This window comes from Neomonachus schauinslandi, chromosome 1 (assembly GCF_002201575.2).
Source record: "Neomonachus schauinslandi chromosome 1, ASM220157v2, whole genome shotgun sequence".
Lineage (NCBI taxonomy): Eukaryota > Metazoa > Chordata > Mammalia > Carnivora > Phocidae > Neomonachus > Neomonachus schauinslandi.
In genome coordinates this window covers 149,372,323-149,396,947 of record NC_058403.1, presented here as the reverse complement: position 1 = coordinate 149,396,947, position 24,625 = coordinate 149,372,323, and the positions used below count along the sequence as shown (strand labels likewise).

Below are 24,625 nucleotides of genomic sequence, written 5' to 3'. Positions count from 1 at the left end.
TTTCTTGGTTGTATTGCATGATTTCTAAATTGAAACATGAAATAATATATGACTTGTGTTATCCCCATTTTACAGATAAGAAATTGAGGCTGAGGGAGGTAAAGTAACTTGTCTCTGGTACACAGTTAATCAGTGGTAAAGCTGAGATGAACTTAGGTAGTGTGGCTCAGAAGCCCATTTTTTTAACCACTGGGCTTATACTTGTTGCTTTGTTTTACTTTTTAGTAGCAGCTTATGTTTGTTTAAAGAAACTAGAGCTTATCAAAACTCTGGGAGGATAAGCATTATATGGTATATATATATATATATATATATACACACACACACATACATATTTAAGTTCTGTTTCTTGATTTATCTGATTTTTTGGGGGTCACTTATTCTTACTGGTCATCTTGTTTTTTTGTTGTTTTTTGTTTGTTAAGAACAATGTCTTGTGATTGTTGGTTGTTCACTTATATTTATGAAGTCCTGGCGGGTGATTTATTTTGCTAACTGACATGGGTTTCTCTGCTCTTATGTGCCTCTCCCCTGTGTGGAGAGTGGTTAGGGAAGGGAACAGTCAGAGGATTCCTCTCTGCCAGCCCAAACAAGGAGGGTCTACCTACTTTGAAAGGTGACCGTATAATTTATCATGCAAACATCTTGAGAATGAAAGGGGACACTACTTCTAATAATGATCTTGGAACATAAACTGGCATAAACTGGGTAAGACTGGGTTGCAGTGGGCAAACTAAAGTGTATTGTTACCCTGCTACTTTGTGGTACCAGCCCCCACTTTTGAAGATCTAACTCCTACAAGGTAGGTTGCTTATTACATTTTGCAGTTACTTTTGTCTGGAAATATGTTTGGTTAGGAGGAGGCTGACCTCCAGTACCTTTTTGTCATACAAACCCTTAATCCCTGAGAACAATAATGAGAACAGTATCTCCCATTCTAGTTCTCTAAACCTGTGATTTTTCCCCCCCCTATTGGAAGAATTTGCTGCTGCTGCTACTTCAACCTTCTGTGCAGATTTGGAGTTACAGCTACCTTTGTCCTGATTTCTCCACCAATTTGAATCCTTTTGCCTTCAATTCTTCAGAAAATGTCATTATCTTTTCTTTTCAAAAGTTTTATTTATCCATTTGACAGAGAGAGAAAGAGCACAAGCAGGGGGAGCGACAGAAAGGGAGAAGCAGGCTCCCCGCTGAGCAGTTAGACTGACATGGGACTCCATCCCAGGACCCTGGGATCATGACCTGAGCTGAAGGCAGATGCCTAACTGACTGAGCCACCCATGCGCCCCGTCATTATCTTTTCACTGTTGATGTTCTCTGTCTTATTCTTGAGTTTTAACTAATCTATGTTTTTCTCCTTTTTTTTTTTTTTTAAACTTTCATTTCAGTGGGTTTTTAGGAGGGAGAGGAGGCAAACAATAGTATTCAGTCTACATTCTTGTACTGGAAACTTAATCATCGTGATGTATTTAAACATAAGTTCAGGGGCACCTGGGTGGCTCAGTCGGTTAAGCATCTGCCTTCGGCTCAGGTCATGATCCTGGGGTCCTGGGATCGAGTCCCTCGTCGGGCTCTCTGCTCAGCAGGGAGCCTGCTTCTCCCTCTCCCTCTGCTGCTCCCTCTGCTTGTGCTCTCTCACTCTTGCTCTCTGTCAAATGAATAAATAAGTAAAATCTTTTAAAAAAACAACATAAGTTCATCTTCTGAAATATTTGACTTTTATTTATTTTTTTAAAAAAGATTTTATTTATTTATTTATTTGACAGAGAGAGAGAGAGCATAAGGAGGAGGAGTGGCAGGCAGAGGGAGAAAGAGAAGCAGGCTCCCCACTGAGTAGGGAGCCCGACGCGGGGCTCGATCCTAGCACCCTGGGATCATGACCTGAGCTAAAAGCAGACGCTTAACCGACTGAGTCACCCAGGCGCCCCTAAAATATTTGACTTTTAAATTATAAATTTTCAACAAGTGTATATTCCTTAGATTGTAAAGATATTATCTGATTTTTCTATCTTATTTATTTTGTAGAATCACTTTGTTGAGTTAGCATATACCATGTGATTGGCCTTGAAATACGCTGTTAACAATAGCTAGTGTCTGAAGTGTTGAGAATATCAGTGCACTTATTATTATCAACCAATCAACCATCTTTTAATCTGTATGCCATGTTTTAAATTTTATTGGGTATCTTGTATTGAACATACTAAATACTTATGATTTTGATTAAAATTTTAAATAAAATTTTGCTTTTATTTTTATCAAGGTAATATGTTACATGGTTTTAAAAGGTGAAGTACTACTGAAAGTATATTATGTAAAAAACCATTGTCTGCTCCAACCCTCCAGTCCTGTTCTCCATGTTCTCAACATTTTGTTTGCCCAGATACTTAAATTCATATTTCTTTTTTTCAAGATTTTATTTATTTGACAGAGAGAGACACAGCGAGAGAGGGAACACAAGCGGGGGCAGTGGGAAAGGGAGAAACAGACTCCCCGCTGAGCAGGGAGACCTGTGCAGGACTGGATCCCAGGACCCTGGGATCATGACCTGAGCCAAAGGCAGACACTTAATGACTGAGCCATCCAGGCATCGCTTAACTTCATATTTCTAATAATAAGCTTTTGTTGCTTTGCTCTTTGTTGAGTTGTACATTATAAACCATATTTACTGATTTCCTGCGAAGGTAGATGATTTTGGGAGCATTGCTCCATTGTTTTCTGTTTACAGTGTTGCTATTGAGAAGTCCATTGTCATTCTGCTGCTTTTTTCTTTCTAGAGATTTTAGGATCTTCCCTTTACATCTTGTTGTCTGAAATTTCATGGTAAATATGCCCCGTATGGATTTCTTTATGCATTGTGCTGGACACTCAGTGGGCATTGTATGGTGCCACTCCTGTGCTTACATTCTTCGAAACTTTTACATATTGTTTCTTTGATAATTCCCTCCCCTTTATTTTTTCTCTTCTCTTGAGCTGCAATTTGGTAGCTTTTGTGCCTTCAGGATAGGTTCTCTTTTTTTCTTTTTTTACCATTTATGTTCTGTTTTGGGTTTTTTGTTGTTGTTGTGTTTTGGGTTTTGTTTTGCTCTACTTTTTTTTTTTTTTTTGCTTTGCAAAAGCTTTTTATCTTGGGGCGCCTGGGTGGCTCAGTTGGTTAAGCGACTGCCTTCGGCTCAGGTCATGATCCTGGAGTCCCGGGATCGAGTCCCGCATCGGGCTCCCTGCTCGGCGAGGAGCCTGCTTCTCTCTCTGACCCTCCCCCCTCTCATGTACTCTCTCTCATTCTCGCTCTCTCAAATAAATAAATAAAATCTTTAAAAAAAAAAAAGCTTTTTATCTTGATGAAGTCCCAATAGTTCATTTTTGCTCTTGCTTCCCTTGCCTTTGGCGATGTTTCTAGGAAGAAGTTGCTGCGGCTGAGGTCAAAGAGGTTGCTGCCGGTGTTCTCCTTTAGGATTTTGATGGACTCCTGTCTCACATTGAGGTCTTTCAACCATTTGGAGTCAATTCTTGTGTGTGGTATAAGGAAATGGTCCAGTTTCATTCTTCTGCATGTGGCTGTCCAATTTTCCCAACACCATTTGTTGAAGAGACTGTCTTTTTTCCATTGGACATTCTTGCCTGCTTTGTCGAAGATGAGTTGACCATAGAGTTGAGGGTCCATTTCTGGGCTCTCTATTCTGTTCCACTGATCTCTGTGTCTGTTTTTGTGCCAGTACCATGCTGTCTTGATGATGACAGCTTTGTAATAGAGCTGGAAGTCCGGAATTGTGATGCCGCCAGCTTTGCTTTTCTTTTTCAACATTCCTCTGGCTATGTGGGGTCTTTTCTGGTTCCATACAAATTTTAGGATTATTTGTTCCATTTCTTTGAAAAAAGTGGATGGTATTTTGATGGGGATGTTTTGCTCTACTTTTGAGAGATTTCTTCAACTTATTTAACTCTTCAATTGAATTTTTAATTTTGACTATTTTATTTTAAAATTTCTAAGGGCTGTTTCTTACTGTCTTTTCCTTTTTCATAGCATTGTTCTTGTTATACAGATATAATATCTTTTATCTCTCAGAATAATGGTGATTTTTTTTGAAGTTTTCTTTTAATCTTTATTGTTTTTTTTTTTTCTAGTTTTTGTGTTTTTGGTTGTTTTTGGCTCACTTTTTTACTCTGGAAACTTTATTGCATGCTCTGGGCTTCCCATTCATATTTAAGGGTGAAGCACTAAAAATCTGGTGCTACTTGGAAGTAGCATGTGACAGAGTCACTGGGGTTCTCTACTGGGTTATTATTGGGGGAAATATCTTCATGCTGGTAACCACAAGTCTGGAGGTCATTTGGTTTCTCCAGAGAAGCACAGTGTGCTTTGGAGAAAGGGTGAGGGGGTTATAAGCCAAGCTGCCAACCTTCTGGAAGCAGGGCTGATTGACTGTGCAGATACCACTTAATCCCACTAAGGCTAGTCATATACTTTGCCCTTCACTCCTATCTTACTGTGCTTGGTTTCGCCCAGTTTGGAGCCTTATTGGCTCCCAAAAATAAACCTCTGGTTCTTCAGAGGCTCTGAAAGGTTGGACAGGGACCTGGGGATCTTTCAACCATTCTTCCTGTTTTTGGTCTTGTCTCTTCACTTTTGCATCTTGTGTTATATTTTTGTTTTAAGTCCTAAGTCTTTTCATGGTTCTGGGGAGAAAATAGGCTTGCTTCTCATCATTATTCTCTTTTGTAGCTCCTTGGGGTTGTAGTGTTCTCAATTGTGTTAAATCCTTTACTGTTCTTCCATTCATACCAATCTTCTGAACATTGAAATTTCTTTCATTTTTTTTTTAAAGATTTTATTTATTGAGAGAGAGGAGAGAGAGAGAGAGTGAGCAGTGGGGACGGGCAGAGGGAAAGGGAGATGGACAAGCAGACTCCCTGCTGAGCAGGGAGCCCGATGCGGGGCTCCATTTCAGGACCCTGAGATCATGACCTGAGCTGACACTTAACCAACTGAGCCACCCAGGCTCCCCTGGTTGAAATTTCTTAGCTCTTTGGGAGGCAGAGAAAATAGGAGCATATACTCCATCTGCCATGTTTAACTGGAAGTTTCCTTAAATTACTTTTGGGTGAGTGGATTTTACTATATTAAAGGGCTGGTTTTGAGGTAAGCATTTATAACATGAACAGCAATATTTCATTTCCAGTACTACTATTTTAGATGTCAGGATGCAGAAGGTGATTTACGAAGGACATGGTGAAAATCTCTAATAATTTTGGTAATTAGAATATAAAAGTTTATGTGAAGAATTAACTCCCAAGTTACTTTGGCCACCTCTATAGAGATGGGATATTAAATAGATTGGAGAGAGACTCTTAGCAGGGCTGTGATGAGAAGGATTCTATGGTTGTGTCCTTGCCATGATTGATTGTCCACGGGTGTGGGAGGGAGAAATGAAGCCAGATTTTGTTACACATGTGTAAGAATAATATCTCATCTCTTTGGGGCATAACTTGAGAACCAGGAAGTAAGTCAAAAGGCATCCCAGATTTTAATGTCACCAACTTCACATTCCACAGCTAATCTTAAGTTATTAATAAGGAAACTTAAAAAACCCTCATTTAGAGCTTCCTTATGCTTATTTTGTCTACAATTCCAGTAAATGTAGTTATCCAGTTTCTAAACTAGTAGCAGGCTAAAATGAGTAGAGAAGACTTACTATAAGTAGCATATTTACAAGAGTGATAACTGACCTAGAAAATGGTAAAGAAAAAAGAAAATGTTAAATTATGTTGTTTCCTTTTTTTTTTTTTAAGATTTTATTTATTTATTTAAGAGAGAGTGAGCACAAGCAGGGGGAGTGGCAGGGAGAGGGAGAGGCAGGCTCCCTGCTGAGTGGGGCTCAATCCTAGGACCCTGGGATCATGACCTGAGCCAAAGCAAATGCTTAAGCTACTGAGCCACCCAGGTGCCCCTCCTTTTATCTTTAAAAACTAGAATTAGTTAATTGATTTCAGAAAGTTATAGATTCAAAATGGTTACACCTCATTGAAAACCTAAAGGGCTTTGGAGATATAATGAGTTGCAACCATTTTGAATCTATAATTTTAGATAGATATCTGCATCTCTACCAATGTCTATATTTATATCTATATTTTTCTACATCTATCTAATAATTCAGCTATCTTGAGTAGTTCTTTCCATGAAAACTCCCAGATAATAGAGCCCCTAATGAGTAAACTTTGGTTAACATAGTTTTGACTTTAATATAGAACTTTTCAGTAATATGAATATCCAAAATTTGTGTTTTTGTTATCTTTAGGTTGTGTTTTTCAGCCTAGGATTAATGCTTTTTAATTTTTATTTTTTAAGATAACTAAAATATAGTAGATATATCTGATGTAGTCTAGATTTAAGAGTTAGTGGCTGTGTTTATGTACACTGTTCTTACAAGGACATGGTATGGTGAAAGCATTTAAGAGGGTTGTGGAATCTTTTAGTGGGTTGAGATCAGCTTTTTTTTTTTTTTTTAAGTAAACTACACCATGCGTGGGGCTTGAACTCAAGGGGATCAAGCCAGCCAGGCACCACCTAGCTTTTTTTTTGTAGTGAAAGAATAAACTGGGTCAGGAAATATGACACCTTCTGTCATAAAGATTAAGGTTCTGTAAAACTTCTGTCTTAGAGGTGTCTGTATGTAAAATGGGTGCTTTGTTTTGTCTGTTTACATCATGGGTCCCAGTGGAAAAAAAAATCTGAGAAACAGTGATCTAAAGAATACCAGGGAAGGGCGCCTGGGTGGCTCAGCTGGTTAAGCGACTGCCTTCTGCTCAGGTCATGGTCCTGGAGTCCTGGGATCAGACTCCTGGCTCAGCGGGGGGGCCTGCTTCTCCCTCTGACCCTCTCCCTTCTCATGCTGTTTCTCTCTCTCTCTCTCAAATGAATAAATAAATAAAATCTTTAAAGAATACCAGGGAAGTGGATGAGGGAATTGGAAGACTTGTGTCCTAACCCATAACACAGATCTTGTATGCAACCTGAGCAAGCGACATAAGCATTCTGACCTTCTTATTTTCTCATCAGAGATGAGAAATTGGGGATGATAATATCTGTCCTGCTTGTCTTTCAGGTTGGTTGTGAGAATCAAAACAGATAAAGTATTTAAAAACATTTATTGGGGCACCTAGCTGACTCAGTTGGTAGAGTATGCAACTCTTGATCTCAGGGTTGTGAGTTCAAGCCCCGCATTGGGTGTGGAGCCAATCAATCAATCAATCAGTTAGTCAAATATATTTGTAATTTTAGAGCACTTATTTGTTGAACAGGGCCTCCTAAGTTGCTTTGTTGGGTGTTGCATTAGCCTTGAAGGGTAGCTGTAGTCTCTGTACCATGGGGTTGAGAGACAAGTACTCCTAGTATGGTGGTAGTGTGTACAGGGTGCTGTGGCTGCACACAGGAAAGCATTTCTGGAGAGAGTCAGGGTGACATCTGAACAGAGTCTTGATGGGTAATGAAAAATCATGGTATAGGGACAAGCCACTCAAGGCTTATTATTCCCAAAACTGATTGTATACATTTTCTAATGTTGCATAACAAATTACTACAATCTTAGCGTCTAATAACCCAATTGTTACTTCATTGTCTGTAGGTCAGAAGTCTGGCATGGGCAACTGGCTTCTCTGCTCAGAGTTACACAAGGTGTCATCCAGACTATGTTCTTTTTTGCTTTTTTAAAGATGTATTTATTTGAGAGAGAGAGGGCATGAGTGGAGAGGGGAGTGGGGCAGAGGGAGAGGGAGAAGCAGACTTCCCGAAGAGCAGGGAGCCCGATACGGGGCTCAATCCCAGTACCCTGAGATCATGACCTGAGCGGAAGGCAGACACCAAACCGACTCAGCCACCCAAGTGCCCCCAGACTATGTTCTTATCTGGACCTTAGGGTTTTCTTCTGTGCTCATGTGGCTGTAGTAGAATTTAGTCCCCTGTGGTTATAGGACTGAGGTCCTTATTTCTTCCTGGCTGTTGAAGAGGGCCATTCAGCTCCTGAGGCCACCTGCAGTTCCTTGTCACTTGGCCCTGATAGGCATTTTGTTTTCTTTCAGGACAGCAGGGGTGCATTTCTCTGCCTTCTGCCTCTGCCTTTGCACTCTAGACTCTTATTTGAAGGGCTTTTGTGATTAGGCTAGACCCATCCAGGTAATCTTTTGATTGACTCAAAGACTACTGATTAGAAACCTTAAATATGCCTGTAGAAATCCCTTTTACTATGTAATGTGAGATAGTCAAGGGAGTGAGCTCATATTCACAGGGTGAGGGTCATTTGGGGTCATCTTAGAACTCTACCTACCACAGTGATTAAAATGGTTTTCCCTATACTAAAATAGAGGCCAGTGGTTAGTTAATAATCCATTGGTGGGCAATAAAGATATTAATTGTGACAAATAGCTTAGAAACCTGTGCAGATTTCTCATGGCTATGAGAATTAATTAGACCAAATTTAGTTTGGGGGAATCTAAATCCCTTTATATTTTGAAGTGAGGATAGCCCATTAAAGATCCAGGACCTTCCAATAAATGGTCAAGTACAATTAGTTTTTTATGCGTGTTTTATATTTTACAATCATACGTCACATATGTGATCCTTACTCTTGCAACTCCGGGGGAGGACCTACCAGCCATCAGGCCAAGCCTGCCAGGTGGTACTACTTTTCTGAATACAGTGTTTTATGACCTACCTATTGCATACTCCAGCATTTGATTTTGCTAGTTAATCCAGAGCTGATGAGATTCTCAGTTACTGATTAGGCTCACATGAAGCCAAAGTATAAAGATCGTAAATATTTACATTGGGGGTATACTTTCTGAGTGATTGGATGGTCACTGTCTGAAAGTAGCCCTTTCCTGGTATCTGGAAAGCTGAATCAATAATTCCTCTGCACAACTGCATAAAGCTTTTGTCTCCATTGCTCACCAGATGATGAACTTTAAATTTGTGTGTCTATTTTCTCACATCCCTCACTTATGACTCAGAGTCTCATGGGTATATTCATTGGTGGAGCTCAGGTCACCTGCTCTAGATGAGAGGGAGACTGAGTAAGTTTTCTGAGTTCTAGCTTACAGAGTTATAAAAGCTGTTTAGAAAAAAAGAAAAGGTTATTAAATTTTTGTCATTATTTTGTTGATATTTTCCCCCCTCCCAATTAAACTGTTCCTTTTGATTTCTGGTTTTGACAGAAAAATCTCTTTCCTATTCAGTGATTATAGAAATAAACTCTCATATCTTCTTTTATATTTCAATTTTTAAAAATCATGAGTTAAATAGGTAATAGGGATTAAGGAGTACACTTGTGGTGAGTACCAGGTGTTGTATACCTGAAACTAATATTACACTGTATGTTCACTAACTGGAATTTAAATGAAAACTTAAAAAATTAAATCTTTAATATAGCTTAAGTATGAAGTAAGCATCTGATTGGTGTCTCTCCCCCCATATGGATGGCATTTGTCCCAATACCATTTATGGGACATCTATCTTAATTTGAAATGTTGCAGTTACTGTAAAGTAAATATGTATATGTGTGTATGTATGTATGTATGTGTATGTGTGTACACTATTCCTAATGACCTCTCTGTTCCAGCCTACCTACAGCAGTATGTGCCCACTTGACAGATCAGGGTTCCATCGGTTCATTCATTCACTCGTTTATTTAACAAATATTTATTAAATGCCTTTTATTGATGTAGTACTTTGCAGACTACAAAAGGGTAAGACATCAGGGCTTATTTCTATGTGTAGATGAGTTCAGATCTGTTTTGTTATGGATGAGGGAGGGTCTTAAAGTTTTGGCTTTATACTTTTAGGACTTTTTTGGTTCACCTTAGAGTAGTAGATTTCAACTTTCTAGTTTAAATTTTGGGCCCTTTCTCCTGAGGATTTTTGTACTGAAAATGATAGGAGTCAGGCTCTCCTTTACAGAACTAAATGGATTGGCATCTTAGGATCTAGCTGTGGTGGGCAAGGTAGACTTAAAGCAAGGCCCTTGACTAGAGAGATGTTTACTTGTGCATTACATAGTATTGAATATTAGAGCTGGAAGGCACTTTATTTTTTTATTTTTTTAAAGATTTTGTTTATTCATTTGAGAGAGACAGAGACAGAGAGAGCACAAGCCAGGGGAGAGGCAGAGGGAGAAGCAGACTCCCCGCTGAGCTGGGAGCTCAACCCCAGGACCTGGAAATCATGACCTGAGCTGAAGGCAGACGCTAAATTATCTGAGCCACCCACGCGTCCCTGGAAGGCACTTTAAAGATTGAATTGACAACCTTATTTTTTTCATGAACTTTTAATTTTGGAATAATTTTGATTTTAGGGAAGTTGCCAAAATCGTACAGAGAGTTTTCGTATACTCCTCAGCTGGTTTCACTTTCCCCTAATGTTATCATCTTATGTTAACAGCACAGCCTTATTTTATTTTATTTTATTTATTTATTTATTTTTTTAAAGATTTTATTTATTTATTTGAGAGAGAATGAGAGACAGAGAGCATGAGAGGGAAGAGGGCAGAGGGAGAAGCAGATCCCCCCGCTGAGCAGGGAGCCCGATGTGGGACTCGATCCCGGGACTCCAGGATCATGACCTGAGCCGAAGGCAGTCGCTTAACCAACTGAGCCACTCAGGTGCCCAGCACAGCCTTATTTTATATATGAGGACACATAGCCCTCAAAAAGTTAGTTTAGCTAAGGTTACAGTTCTGGTTGGTGGTAGAGTCAGACCAAGGACCCAGTAGGCAGCCTAGGTCTTCTAGTTGGTGTTTTAAGTATTGTTTTTTTTTTCATGTGTTTGTTTTTTCCTTTCTTTCATGGGGTTCTTTGGGCATGAACTGAGAGAAAGACTACACAATACATAGTCCACTAGTCAATGTAGTCTTTGTAATTTATGCAATAATTTTTTAATCTAGGCTCCCTCCAATTCTTCGACACCAACAAGAACCAGGAGCAGGACATTTTCATTTACAGAGCAACTTGATGAAGGTACACCCAATAGAGAGGTAAGTTTGGAATTTCTTGTTTAATAAACCTCTTAGAAGAAGCTTATTAATTTAAAATGAAGGCTACTGTTGATAACAAAATGGAAAATTATTTTGACAGGTCAATTTTTAATTGTTAGGTATTTTTATTAATAACAACATTATTGTTTCTTTGTAAATAGTAATTATGCTTTTGTAAAATATGTTTTCTTTGAGAATCTTAATTTGAGAGGACAATATACTCTGCCTTTAATAGTTGAGGTTTATAATAATTTGATAATAATTTGTTTAACATAGCATCAAATAGAAAAAAGTTCTATATTTTCAAGCTATTGATTGGAATCTGTGAACTTAACTCATTTTGTGTGACTTGCAGCTAGCCCCATAGCTCAGATTAGATTATTTTCAACTTTTTCTTGTGGTGAACTGCCACACAGGTTCAGAAGAGAGTAAAACAGAAATGCACAAATCAATGAATTATTATGAAGGAAACCACTGAGGTTCCAAAAGGAACCCTGCCAGCATTATAGCGCTGCCTTCTTCCCCCCAAAAAGATTACTATCATCCTGACCTCTTGGTATTTGTTTCTTTCCTTTTCTTTATAGTACCACGTAAGTATGCTTTCTGTTGTGAACATTATAAACATTTGGGTTCTTTACAGTTTGGGGTTATTATAAATTATGCTGCTGTGAACATCATTGTACATTTCTTTTGGTACACATGTACCTGCGTTTCTTTTGCTTTATACCTAGGAGTGGAACACTGAATCAAAAGGTATACAGAGTTTTAACACTTTAGAAGATAATGCCCACTGTTTTTCAGAATAGTTGTAGAACTTTACCTTTCTACCAGGAGTTTCTGAAAGTTGCTGGTGCTCTTCATTCTTGCTAGTCTCTTTAATTTCAGCCATTCTCATGGGTGTGTAGTGTTCTCTTATTGTAGTTTTAATTAGCATTTCTCTGATGACAAATAAGATTGTGCACTTTTCATCTCTGTATTGGCCATTTGATATCTTTTTTTGTGAAGTGCTTGTTTATGTATCTTGCTCATTTTTCTCTTGGCTTGTCTTTTATTGATTTGTAGTTCTTTTTTATGTAGTGTGGATAGGAGTTTTTTTTATTAAGGTATAATTGACATATAACATTAATTTCATGTATACTATATAGTGATTTGATATTTGAATACACTGAAATGATCACCACAATAAGTCTAGTTACCATCCATCACCATACATAGTTACACATTTTTTTTTTTCTTGTAATGAGTTTTTTTTCTGTGTCTTGATGTTTCTTCTTCTTCTTCTTCTTTTTTTGTTTCAAGTTTTTATTTAAATTCCAGTTAACATATACAGATAGGAGTTTTTTATTGGCTATATGCCTAGCAGATAATCTTCTTCTGGCCTGTGGCTTGCCTTTTTATTCTCTTAATGGTGTCCTTAGATGAACTGAATCTTAGTTTTAATGTATTACAATTTATTAATATTTTATTTTCTGGCTAGTGTTTTTGTTTCTTATTACAGAATTCTTTTCTTACCCTGAGAGTATTTTCCTGTTTTACTTTTCAAAAATCATTTTTTTAAGAAGTATAGTGTACAACATAGTGATTTGACAAGTCTGTAAGTTACGTTGTGCTCACCAAAAGTGTGGCTGCCACCTGTCACCATACAATGCTATTACAATATCTTTGACTCTATTCTCTATGCTGTACTTTTTATTCCTGTGACTTAATCATTCCATAATGGGATGCCTGTACCTCTTGCTCTCCTTCACCCATTTTGCTCATCCTCCCATATCCTGTTTCACTTTTCACATTTGGATCTACATTCCATTTGGAAATGATTTTTTTCAGCATGGTGTGAGGTAGGGATCAAGTCTGTGTGTCTCCCTCCCACCCCCCCCCAACCCGCCCATATCGCTATCCAGTTGTCCCATTCTTTCCACATTGCTCTACTGTGCTACCTTTTTTCAGAAATTAAGTGTCTATATTTGAGTAGATTTGTTTCTGAGCTCTCTATTCTGTTCCCTTGTTTGCTTTGTCTATCTTTGATCTGATACCACACTGTCTTAGTAACAGTAGTTTTATATTAAATCTTGTCTTCTGTAGAGCAGGTCTTTGCTGTCTTGGTCAGTTTGGGCTGCTTTAACAAAATTCCATACGCTAGTAGATTAAACAGACATTTGTTTCTCACAGTTCCAGAGGCTGGGCAGTCCAGGATCAAGGTGCCAGCAGATTGGCTGTCTGGCCAGGGCTCTCTTACTGATTTGCAGGTATCTATCTTCTCATTATGTCTTAGCATGGCCCTTCTTGGTACATACACCTAGGAAGAAAGGGATGGGTGCGAGTAGGGGAAAAGCAGTTCTCCTGTCTCTTTCTCTTTTTATAAGGATACTAATCCCATCATGAAGGCCCCATCCTCTTGACCTTCTCTAATTAATTACTTCCCAAAGGCTCTGCCTCCAAATAACATCACATTGAGGGCTAGGGCTTCAATATGTGAATTTGGGGAGACACATTCAGTCCATAGCACTCCTACCTTGTTCTTCTTGAGTGTCTTAGTTATTCCTTTCCATATAAATTTTAGAATTAGATTTTCTTTTTTTTTTTTAAAGATTTTATTTATTTATTTGACAGAGAGAGACACAGCGAGAGAGGGAACACAAGCAGGGGGAGTGGGAGAGGGAGAAGCAGGCTTCCCGCGGAGCAGGGAGCCCAATGTGGGGCTCGATGTGGGGCTCGATCCCAGGACCCTGGGATCATGACCTGAGCCGAAGGCAGACGCTTAACAACTGAGCCACCCAGGCGCCCCTAGAATTAGACTTTCAAGTCTCAGAAAAACAAACTCACAACGAAATGAAACACAGACAATGACAACAACAAAACAAACCTGTGGAGATTTTGATTGGGATTGTATTGATTCTATAGATTAGTTTGGAGAGAGTCTCAGTATTATAAATCAAATTTTATAACCTTTTCAGTATTATAAGCAGTACTGTACTGAGCATTGTACATAAACATTTATAATGCCATTCTTCTTCAAGATAGAATCCTAGGAATGGGATTGCTGGGTTATAGGATGGATTTCAAATTTAAAAATTTGAGAGGTATTTCCAAGTTGTTTTGATGAAAGTTACTTTATTTTTTAATTTTTTCTAAGGTTACTTTAACACAAAAAAATTTTTAAACTTTTTATAGTAGATGCTGATAGCAAAATAAACACTTCATAGTATAGTTTTTGCATTCAAAGTTAATGGCATATTCTATGTCCTTGGCATGTCCTTGGCATTCTATGCCCTTGGCATAGACTATGTCCTTGGTGCATAGATTTAAATGATCTGACAAAGTTGTTTAAAGTATGAAGTATGTGCATGCTTTCTTGGGGATCTTATTTTCTTGTATATCACTTGCAGTATTACATCTCTTTGTGATTTCAAATTTAATGCTGTTGAACTTAGTTTATACATGTAACCAATTTGAATGAAAGCTGCAGTACTGAGTAGAACCATTTTGGCAATCAGTGTTGATAGCATCATTACTATATTCAGTATATTGGTTGGTTTTATAGTATAGTGGTTTACACACAATACAGTTGAAACCCTGAAAATAACTTGTTGATTGCTACTATTGCTTTTTAATTTTTTTTTTATTTTTATATATTTTTAAAGCTTTTTTGTGTAAGCAGTCTCTACACCCAACATGGGGCTCAAACTCATGATGCTCAGTCACATGTTCTTCTGACTGAGCCAAACAGGCACCCCTACTATTAACTTTTAAAAAAATATTTATTTTATCTAAGATGCTTTAAAACATTTTAATTGAATATATCTTTACAAAATAATCCTTTTTGAAAGGGATGATTTGAATATCCTTTTACAATAGGCTAAGTGAGCTAAAGGTTATTTTTTATTCCTTCCCAAATTCCCAAATTTCAATCCTAAAGATCCTGTACTTCATAGGTTTAACTAAAGAAGTGGTTTCTGATTGAAAGAGCAGCATCATCCCTTCATCTCCTTGCTTTTAAAGTGTTTCCTAACAACTCTAAAAGCTATTTTTGACCAATGTAATGGTCAGTTCAGTTTATTTTACAAAATTAAAGGACTTTCTAATTTCATAATTAAGTTATTGATTAAATGGGCATTACGTAAGAATTACCTTTTTATTCATCCTCCCACTCCGTGGGTTTTTGATTTTGTTAAATCTCTGAGACAGAAGATCCCGACTTTCTGTTTTTAAATGTTATAATGTTCCTTTTTAGTAAAATGTGGAAGTTTAACTCAAAATATAAATATTTGTCCACCTTTTCAGTAAATACAGTAGTCTTTGTTACCCAGAATGCTTCAGAAGTAGATAGTTTCATTTAGATAATTTCCTGGATAATTAAAGTTTTTATATACCTCCTAATATGTCTGTTTTACTGTGTTAGTAAATACTATATGTAAATCTAAATAAGTCTGTCTTTGGTTGCAGGCTTCCTTATTATAAGGATATAAAAAATCATCTATATGATTCAGACATTGAAGGCAAAGGAGAACAGACTGAGATTGTGCTGACCCTAAGGTCTACAGGGCTCTGGCACTCTCATCCTGTGCATATGCACGTTGACCATCCGCTTTCTTCCGGTGATCCTGGGCATAGCCTTGTTATCTTCAGCATAGAGCTTCCTTCCCCTTTTGTTGCTTGAGATGAATCTTTTTTGCCTCTCTAGAGCTGGATGCTTTAGAGTAGTAGAGAATGTAGGATCATGTGAAAGGCTGACTAGGCAGATGAGGCTACTATAGCCTCCTGCGCTCTGTTCCACTCTGATGATGTTTTTTTAATTGAGATTAAATTGCTATAACATAACATCTACAATTTCAAAGTGGCATTTCATATATTCACAGTGTTGTACATTCATCGCATCTCTCTAATTCCATGACATTTTCATTATTCCAAAAAGAAACCCCATACTCATTAAGCAGTTACTCCCCCATGCTCCCTCTCCGCCAGCCCCAGGTGACCGCTAATCTGCTTACTGTCATTATGGATCCATTTATTCTGGATATTTTGTATAAATGGAACCATACAAGTTGTAACCTTTTGTGTCTGGCTCTTTTAGCATGATGTTTTGAAGGTTTATCTATGTTGTAGCATGTTTCATACTTCATTCCTTTTTGTGGCTGAATCTAATGATTTTTCTAAGAGCATGAAGATCTGTTTATGTAATTTGTTTGGAGTAAGACCTGGTGTAGACTATTGAGAAGAGGATAGTTTTTGGAGTCATCTGGATCAGCCTGGATTTACATCCAGGCTTTGTCACTTGCTGGCTGAAGGACCTTTGAAAGTTAACTTTCCAGGGGCGCCTGGGTGGCTCAGTTGGTTAAGCGACTGCCTTCGGCTCGGGTCATGATCCTGGAGTCCCGGGATCGAGTCCCACATCAGGCTCCCTGCTCAGCGGGGAGTCTGCTTCTCCCTCTGACCCTCCCCCCTCTCATGCTCTCCGTCTCTCATTCTCTCTCTTGCAAATAAATAAAATCTTAAAAAAAAAAAAGAAAGTTAACTCTCCAGTAACTCAGATTTTCTCTTTGTAAAATGGAAATAATAATTCTTGTTTTGTGGGGGTTTACCAGCATGTAAATCTTCTAGCATGGTGCTTTGCACATAGTAGGTGCTCGTTAAGTTTTAAGTAGTTTCTGGGGGCAGCCATGGAAGATGGGAAGGTCTGCTCAGCTTACTTTGCTTAGGTCCCTACCTGAAGGGAGGGAAACAGATGGACCATTATGTAGACTAAGGTCCTAGGGATGTTATCGCTCTGTCTCTTTACTTGCTGAACTTTTGAAGGAAGGATTGATATCTTTACTTACCCTGCTCTCTAATTTGCTGTCTTTTGGACACACTTCCTTATAGTTTAGGCTTGTCCATTCTTATCCTTATCCTAGGGACTCGTCTAGCCAACATTTTCATATTGTTTTATTTTTTTGAAGATTTTATTTATTTATTTGACACAGAGAGAGAGACAGCTAGAGAGGGAACACAGCAGGGGGAGTGGGAGAGGGAGAAGCAGGCTTCCTGCAGAGCAGGGAGTCCAATGTGGGGCTTGATCCCAGGACCCTGGAATCATAACCTGAGCTGAAGGCAGACACTTAACGACTAAGCCACCCAGGCACCCCTTCATATTGTTTTAAAATTAAATTCCAGAAATCATTTTATTTTCTTAGAATCCTTTTTTGTTTGTTTGGTTTTTTGCTAAAAAAATGATGCATAGAAATAAACAGCTCTGGTTAATTGATTGATGGATTCCATTCTGTTTAGTAGATGTGTGTTCATAAATACCATATGCTTTTTTGCTTCCCTACGTGCAGAGAGACAGCCTGGAATGGTGGAGGGATCACAGGATATCATCCCTTACTGCCTGTGTGACTTTGGACAAAACTGCTTTTAACTTGTTAGAGCCTCAGCTTTCGCATCTTTAGAATTGTGTTGTAATGAATATCTCCTCTCATAGGGTTCTTGTGAGGAGCAAGTGAATTTAGAAGTATGAAAATACTCATGATTTTTGAATCACATACAAAAGATTATTATGATACAGAAACGAAAAGGCTTTTTCTGTACCTGTCAGCTCTTGGATAGCACAGACACTAAATTTTTAATTGTGACATTACAAGGGAAGAAATAATGAAGTGTCAGGCTGCTTTGGATTGGAATGCTTTCCCAAACGTTGAGAAAGATGTCACTTTTTCTTCTTCTTCCTCCCCCTCCCCCCACCTTTTTAAATTTTGTTTTCAAACAATCTTTATACCCAACGTGGGGCTTGAACTCATAACCCTGAGATCAAGATTTGCATGCTCCACAGACTGAGCCAGCCAGGCGCCCCTCTTTTTTATTCTTCTTGGTTTGAGACATCTTTCAGAAATAAAATACCGCTTCTCTAGTTGTCTTTGCCATTCCAAGTCAGTTTGTACTATTCTATGACACTCTCAGCTTTTGATAATTCTTAAGCACATTTTATAAATTTATTCTATTTCAGGGCTACAGGCATTGTTCTTTAGGAGTTACTGAGAAGTATCTTGAAAGTAATGGGCGAGAAACATTTCTTCTTAAGTTTGGAATGAATTTTGCCCCTAAATAGATTGACTTTCAAAGCTGGTATGCTTTTACTTTGTTAGACATTAGACTGGAAGCTACCTGTCCCTACCCTCTGTCAGTTAATGCAAGTATTTTACCCCTGTCAAGTTGCCTTAGTATCTATTCAGTTCTCATAGTTTCTTCTTTTTTTCTTTTCTCTTTTTTTTTTTTTTTAAAGATTTTATTTATTATTTGACAGAGAGAGAGCACAAGTAGGCAGAGAGGCAGGCACAGGGAGAGGGAGAAGCAGGCTCTCCGCTGAGCAGGGAGCCCGATGTGGGGCTCGATTCCAGGACCCTGGGATCATGACCTGAGCCGAAGGCAGACGCTTAATGACTGAGCCATCCAGGCGCCCCTCTCATAGTTTTTTCTTTTGGTCTAATGATAGGATATGAGTTATATTAATAGGCTTCCTAATATTAAGCCAATTGTTCATTCCTTAAATCAACTCAACTGATCAGATTGCATTATTAATATTCTGCTGTACTCACTTTGATAGTTACTTTATATTCATGTCTCCCAACTCTATTTGTAAGGAGAGTGGCTTGTACTTTTCTTTTTGTGTTGTCTTTATCAGTTTTTATTAGTTGGGAAGCTTTTTATCTTCTTCCCCTCTCTTTTTTCCCTCTCCCCCTCCATTTATTTAGATCTTCTTTAATTTTTTTCAAAAAAAGAAGTATGCTTTTCAGAATATAAGGTCTGTACTACTTTTGTTAAATTTATTTTCAAGTATTTTATTCTTCTGGATGTTACTGTAAACGGAATTATTTTCTTAATTTCATTTTTGGTTTTCTCATTGTCACTGTAGAAATAAAATTGATTTTTGTCAATTGATCTTATATCCTGCAACCTTGCAGAACTCATTTATTAGGTTCTAACAGTTATTTAGTAGATTACTTAGTATTTTCTATGTACAAGATCCTGTTATCTGCACACAGAGGTAGTTTTATATCTTCCTTTAATCTGGTTGCCTTTTGTAACATTTTCTTCCTAGTTGCTCTGGCTAGGACCTTTAGTACAGTGTTGAACAGAAGTGGTGAAAGCAGACATACCTATCTCATTCCTGATCTTAGGGGGAAGGTATTCAGTCTTTTTGTCTTTAAGTATGATGTTATCTGTTGGAGTTAGTAAATTGCCTTTATTATGCTGAGAAAGTTCCCTTTCTTTCCTAATTTGTTGAGCATTCTTAGAAGCAGTGTTTAATTTTATCAAATGCTTTGTTTGTGTTTATTGAAATGGGCATGTGGTTTTGTCCTTTATTCTGTTGATATGGTGTATTATATTAATTGGTTTTTGGATGTTAAACTAACCTTGCATTCCTGGGATAAATCCCACTTGTTCATGGTGTACATCTTATATTGCTGGGTTTGATTTGCTAGTATTTTATTGTGGATTTTTGTGTCTATATTCATGAGATGTTGGTCTGTGGTTTTCTTTTTTGTGATGTCTGGTTTTGGTATCAGGATAATATTAGCCTTATAAAATGAGTTGGGAAGTATTCCCTCTGCTTATATTTTTTGGGAAGAGCTTGTGAAGATTAGTAGTAATTATTCAGGTGTTTGGTATAATTTGCCAGTGAAGCCATCTGATCCTGGGCTTTTCTTTGTGGGAAGTGTTGTTTTTTTTTTTTTTTTTTTTTTTTTTAAGATTTATTTATTTACTTGAGAGAGTGCACATGAGTGAGCATGAGCTGGGGGAGGGGCAGAGGGAGAGGAGAGAGAAAGAATCCTCAAGCAGACTCCCCGCTTGTTGAGTATGCTGAGCATTTTCAGAATTAGAATGGCGAGCTGATCTTTCTTTCTTTAAGATTTTGTTTATTTTATTAGAGAGAGAGAGAGAGCATGAGTGAGAGAGAGAGAGACAGCAGGAACAGGGGGGAGAGGGAGAGGCAAAAGCAGACTCCCCCCTGAACAGGGAGACCAGTGTGGGGCTGATCCCAGGACCCAGAGATCATGACCTGATCTGAAGGCAGACGCTTAACCAACTGAGCCACCCAGGCGCCCTGCTAGCTGATCTTTGAAGACTTATTTTTCTTAAGCAGGTGCCCTAGGACTTAGTAGAAATTCCTTGAATCCATATTGCTGCTTCCTGATTTCCTAGCCCGATATAACTTTCTTCCCATTTTTATATACCGTTGGTCTTTTCAGTAGTGATTAGGGCAAGGGAATGTTAACAGCTTGTGCTGATTTGCTACTTTTTGTTTAGAGACTTTATATATAGTAGATATATTTATATATCTACTCAGCCAAATAGAGTAGATATATTTATATCTATCTATATAAATATATATATTTTTTATATCTATATATGTAAAATATATATTATATATATAAATATATATATATTTTATATATATATATTTTTTTCTTCTTCTTCCTCCCCCTCCCCCCACCTTTTTAAATTTTGTTTTCAAACAATCTTTATACCCAACGTGGGGCTTGAACTCATAACCCTGAGATCAAGATTTGCATGCTCCACAGACTGAGCCAGCCAGGCGCCCCTCTTTTTTATTCTTCTTGGTCTGAGACATCTTTCAGAAATAAAATACCGCTTCTCTAGTTGTCTTTGCCATTCCAAATCAGTTTGTACTATTCTATGACACTCTCAGCTTTTGATAATTCTTTTTTTTTTTTTTAAAGATTTTTTTTTTTTTTTTATTCATGAGAGACAGAGCGAGAGAGAAAGGCAGAGGGAGAAGCAGGCTCCCAAGGAGCAGGGAGCCCGATGCGGGACTCGATCCCAGGACCCTGAGATCATGACCTGAGCCGAAGGCAGACGCTTAACCATCTGAGCCACCCAGGCGCCCAGCTTTTGATAATTCTTAAGCACATTTTATAAATTTATTCTATTTCAGGGCTACAGGCATTGTTCTTTAGGAGTTACTGAGAAGTATCTTGAAAGTAATGGGCGAGAAACATTTCTTCTTAAGTTTGGAATGAATTTTGCCCCTAAATAGATTGACTTTCAAAGCTGGTATGCTTTTACTTTGTTAGACATTAGACTGGAAGCTACCTGTTCCTACCCTCTGTTAGTTAATGCAAGTATTTTACCCCTGTCAAGTTTGTTAGACATTAGACTGGAAGCTATTATATAGTTTATATATATATAAACTATATAATAAATTCAAGCCAAAATGGTCTTGAATTTATTCAAAATGATTTACCAAGGGCGCCTGGGTGGCTCAGTCGTTAAGCGTCTACCTTCAGCTCAGGTCATGATCCCAGGGTCCTGGGATTGAGTCCCACATCGGGCTCCCTGCTCAGCGGGAAGCCTGCTTCTCCCTCTCCCACTCCCCCTGCTTGCGTTCCCTCTCTCGCTGTCTCTCTCTCTCTGTTGAAAAATAAATAAAATCTTTAAAAAAAAAAATGCAAAAAAAAAAAAAAATGATTTACCCATGGTCTGTACTGAATGAATATTTTCTCATCTGCTGCTGCTGTTGACATGCTGTAAACAATTTTATTCTTGAATCTTTGATAGAGTATATTATGACAAACACTTCTTAAAATGTACATTGTTGGAAATAAAAGCAGAATGAGTTTAATGTCCCCTACTAGTAAGTAAGTGTTGTAGCTGACATCTGTATATAACAGTATCTAGGAAGATAGAAACAAAACTTATACACACTTGCTAAGGTACTAAACTTTTTAGAGACCCTCCTCTACTAGGAGATACATTAATTCATAGGAGATATGCTAATTTGTTACATACAGTGAATGCTAGTGGATGCCTTAGGGCAGTCATTAGGACTTAATTTTCTCTTTGAACTCTGGTTAAGAAGAATGAAATAAGTCAATCAGAGAAAGACATGTATCATATGACCTCACTGATATGAGGAATTCTTAATCTCAGGAAACAAACTGAGGGTTGCTGGAGTAATGGGGGGTTGGGAGGGATGGGGTGACTGGGTGATAGACATTGGGGAGGGTATGTGCTATGGTGAGCGCTGTGAATTGTGTAAAACTGATGAATCATAGACCTGTACCTCTGAAACAAATAATACATTATATGTTAATAAAAAAAAAAAGAAGAAGATAGTAGGAAGGGAAAAATGAAGGGGAGGAAATCGGAGGAGGAGACAAACCATGAGAGACTATGGACTCTGAGAAACAAACTGAGGGTTCTAGAGGGTAGGGGGGTAGGAGGATGGGTTAGCCTGGTGATGGGTATTAAAGAGGGCACGTACTGCATGGAGCACTGGATGTTACACGCAAATAATGAATCATGGAACACTACATCAAAAACTAATGATAAAAAAAAAAAAAAGAAGGACTGGGAGGGTTCTGTGCTGCCAAAGTTAGATTTAGTGCTACAAGACAGGAGCTGAAGTGGGGCTCCCAGCACTGGAGGAAAGAGGTGGAGAAAAGCTTTTGCTGACTGCTGCCTTGAGCTCTCTGTGGCCCATTATGAGAAGCTGGTGTCCCTAGGGAGGCCTCATGACCAAGAACTGAAGCAAACTCACATTGGCTTATTGTGACTGAGTCAGGGATAGCCCCTATATTGCCATAGGGCAGGAAACTCAAACTGGAGCCTAGGGAATCAGATTGACTGGATAAGGAAAGATGAGTGCAGAAGGAAGGAGAAAGATGATACCTTCCTCAAAGTGAACCTGTAAATGAAAATTCTAAAACAAATGCTAGGAAGGCAGCCAATAAAAACAGGAATTGGAATATAAATTTATCCTAGATGAAATTCAAATAATAGAATAGTCTAGAAAAGACTTTAAAACAAATATCTTTAATAAGATACATGCAGTAATAATTCTCTGAAAAAGAAGATAAAATTATGGGGGAAAAACAGACCAAAACAAAAGTAGATTAGGTAGATATGAAAAAGAACCAATTAGAAATCCTTGAAGTGAAAAAAAATTTGATATAAAAACGTAGAATAAAACTCAGACAAGTCCCAATTCATGGGAAAATCAGGGTATTTAAAAAGAATACAGAGTAATTCCGCCAAAAACTCATAGAGATAAAGAAATATATATATGTGAGAATAAGAGACATTATCTAATGGGAGTTTTAGGTATCTTCATGAATGTTTAGACATAATATAACTTCAATCAATGTTAGTTCAACTGATGGCTTCACCTAAGGACCACGGAAGAGGTGACTTAAGTTCTTAATAGATTTGGATTAGAATTTGAACAGAGTTTGAGAGATACGGAGTTGAGACAGAATTTTATTGAGAATATTTGGGAACTGATGTAAGATTTTCATAGGCATAAGAAGCAAATGACAAGAACAGCAAGTGGGAAGAAGGGCTCTTTAGGTTTTGAGGTAGCTGTCAATGGAATCTAATTTTGATACACTTGGCTTTTACTTGGGCTAGGGGCAGGAGTGTAAATTGTTGTTTGGCAGCATCTTCCTTTGAAATGTTTGGTCAGCATGTTTTTCTATACTGGGTATCCGCTTTTGTGTTTTTTTCTTAAGATTTCAAATATACTCTTTACTGTGAAATTTTAAATTATTTTGTTGTGGGCCAGAGTGACTTCATTTCAAATGTTAATTTTGGAAGCCTAAGAGGAGTGAATTTGTATAGCCCTTAATTTAAAATCACATCCATTTCAAAGATGACCTTTCTGAGTTGCCAGGAGAGTTCAGATTTTCAATAAGAGTAGAAACTTGGATAGGCTGAGTGCCCAGAGCCAAACAGGCATCTAGTACATTTTAGTACCACACTAATACTTAACTTTTAGGACCAGATGAAGAGTTACTGGAGGTTCTGTAGTCATATCCATAACTCTACCATACTAAGATGAAAAGTGTAAGTTCTTAAGCTTGTGCAACATTTATTTTCTGATATAAGTTCTTTATTTATATATAATATTATAACATAATATACATTAATTGCAGTTTTAATATTTGTAAAGGATTAGTTTTTTTTAGTTTTTATTTTGAAAAAATCATAGATCCACAGGTTTTAAAATTTTTTTAGGGAGGGCCTATGTACCTTTTACCCATTTTCTCCCAAAGATGTCTTGTATAACTATTGTATGCTATCAAAACGGGGGAATTGACATTGGTAAACTGTGTGACATCCACAGAGCTTATTCAGATTTCAGCAGTTTACATATAAAAGTTCATTTTAATTATAATTTCTTCTAAATCCAATTCATGATTATTAATATTTTGGTGTATATAGTTTCTGAAAGAAGACTGAAGGACAGAAGAGAATACATATTACAAGAATTAGTATAAAAGAATTTATCCTTAAAACTTGTTATATGAATTTCAGTTTCAAAAGTTTCCTTTGTACATATTGGAGAAAACTATTTTTGTTTCTAAGTACGAAATAAATGATTTAAAATTTTATGTGTTTTGTCCTCCCCATAAATTTCAATGCTGTCTTTTTGAATGTATAAAAATGGTTAGTATTTGTTATATTAAGGCTTTGTGTTCTTTACCATGTATGGTTTTTTATTGGTTTAGACTCTTACACCAAATGGGCAGACATGCGGTGTGCAGTGGTGGCTGTTGCATATATCGTTTGTATGCCAGTAAGCAAGTTGGTTCAGGTTGGGCTTTGAGTTT

At 37.7% G+C, this 24,625-nt stretch overlaps 1 protein-coding gene across 1 annotated transcript in view; it reads left to right on the top strand.

Annotated features, from left to right (window-relative positions):
• Positions 1-24,625, top strand: part of GOLGA4 (golgin A4) — a 132,018-nt gene that overhangs the window by 6,357 nt on the left and 101,036 nt on the right. The window contains exon 2 of the mRNA XM_044920744.1: positions 10,929-11,018. Within this exon, the coding sequence (XP_044776679.1) occupies positions 10,929-11,018 (90 nt within the window). The remainder of the gene's footprint in view (positions 1-10,928; positions 11,019-24,625) is intronic.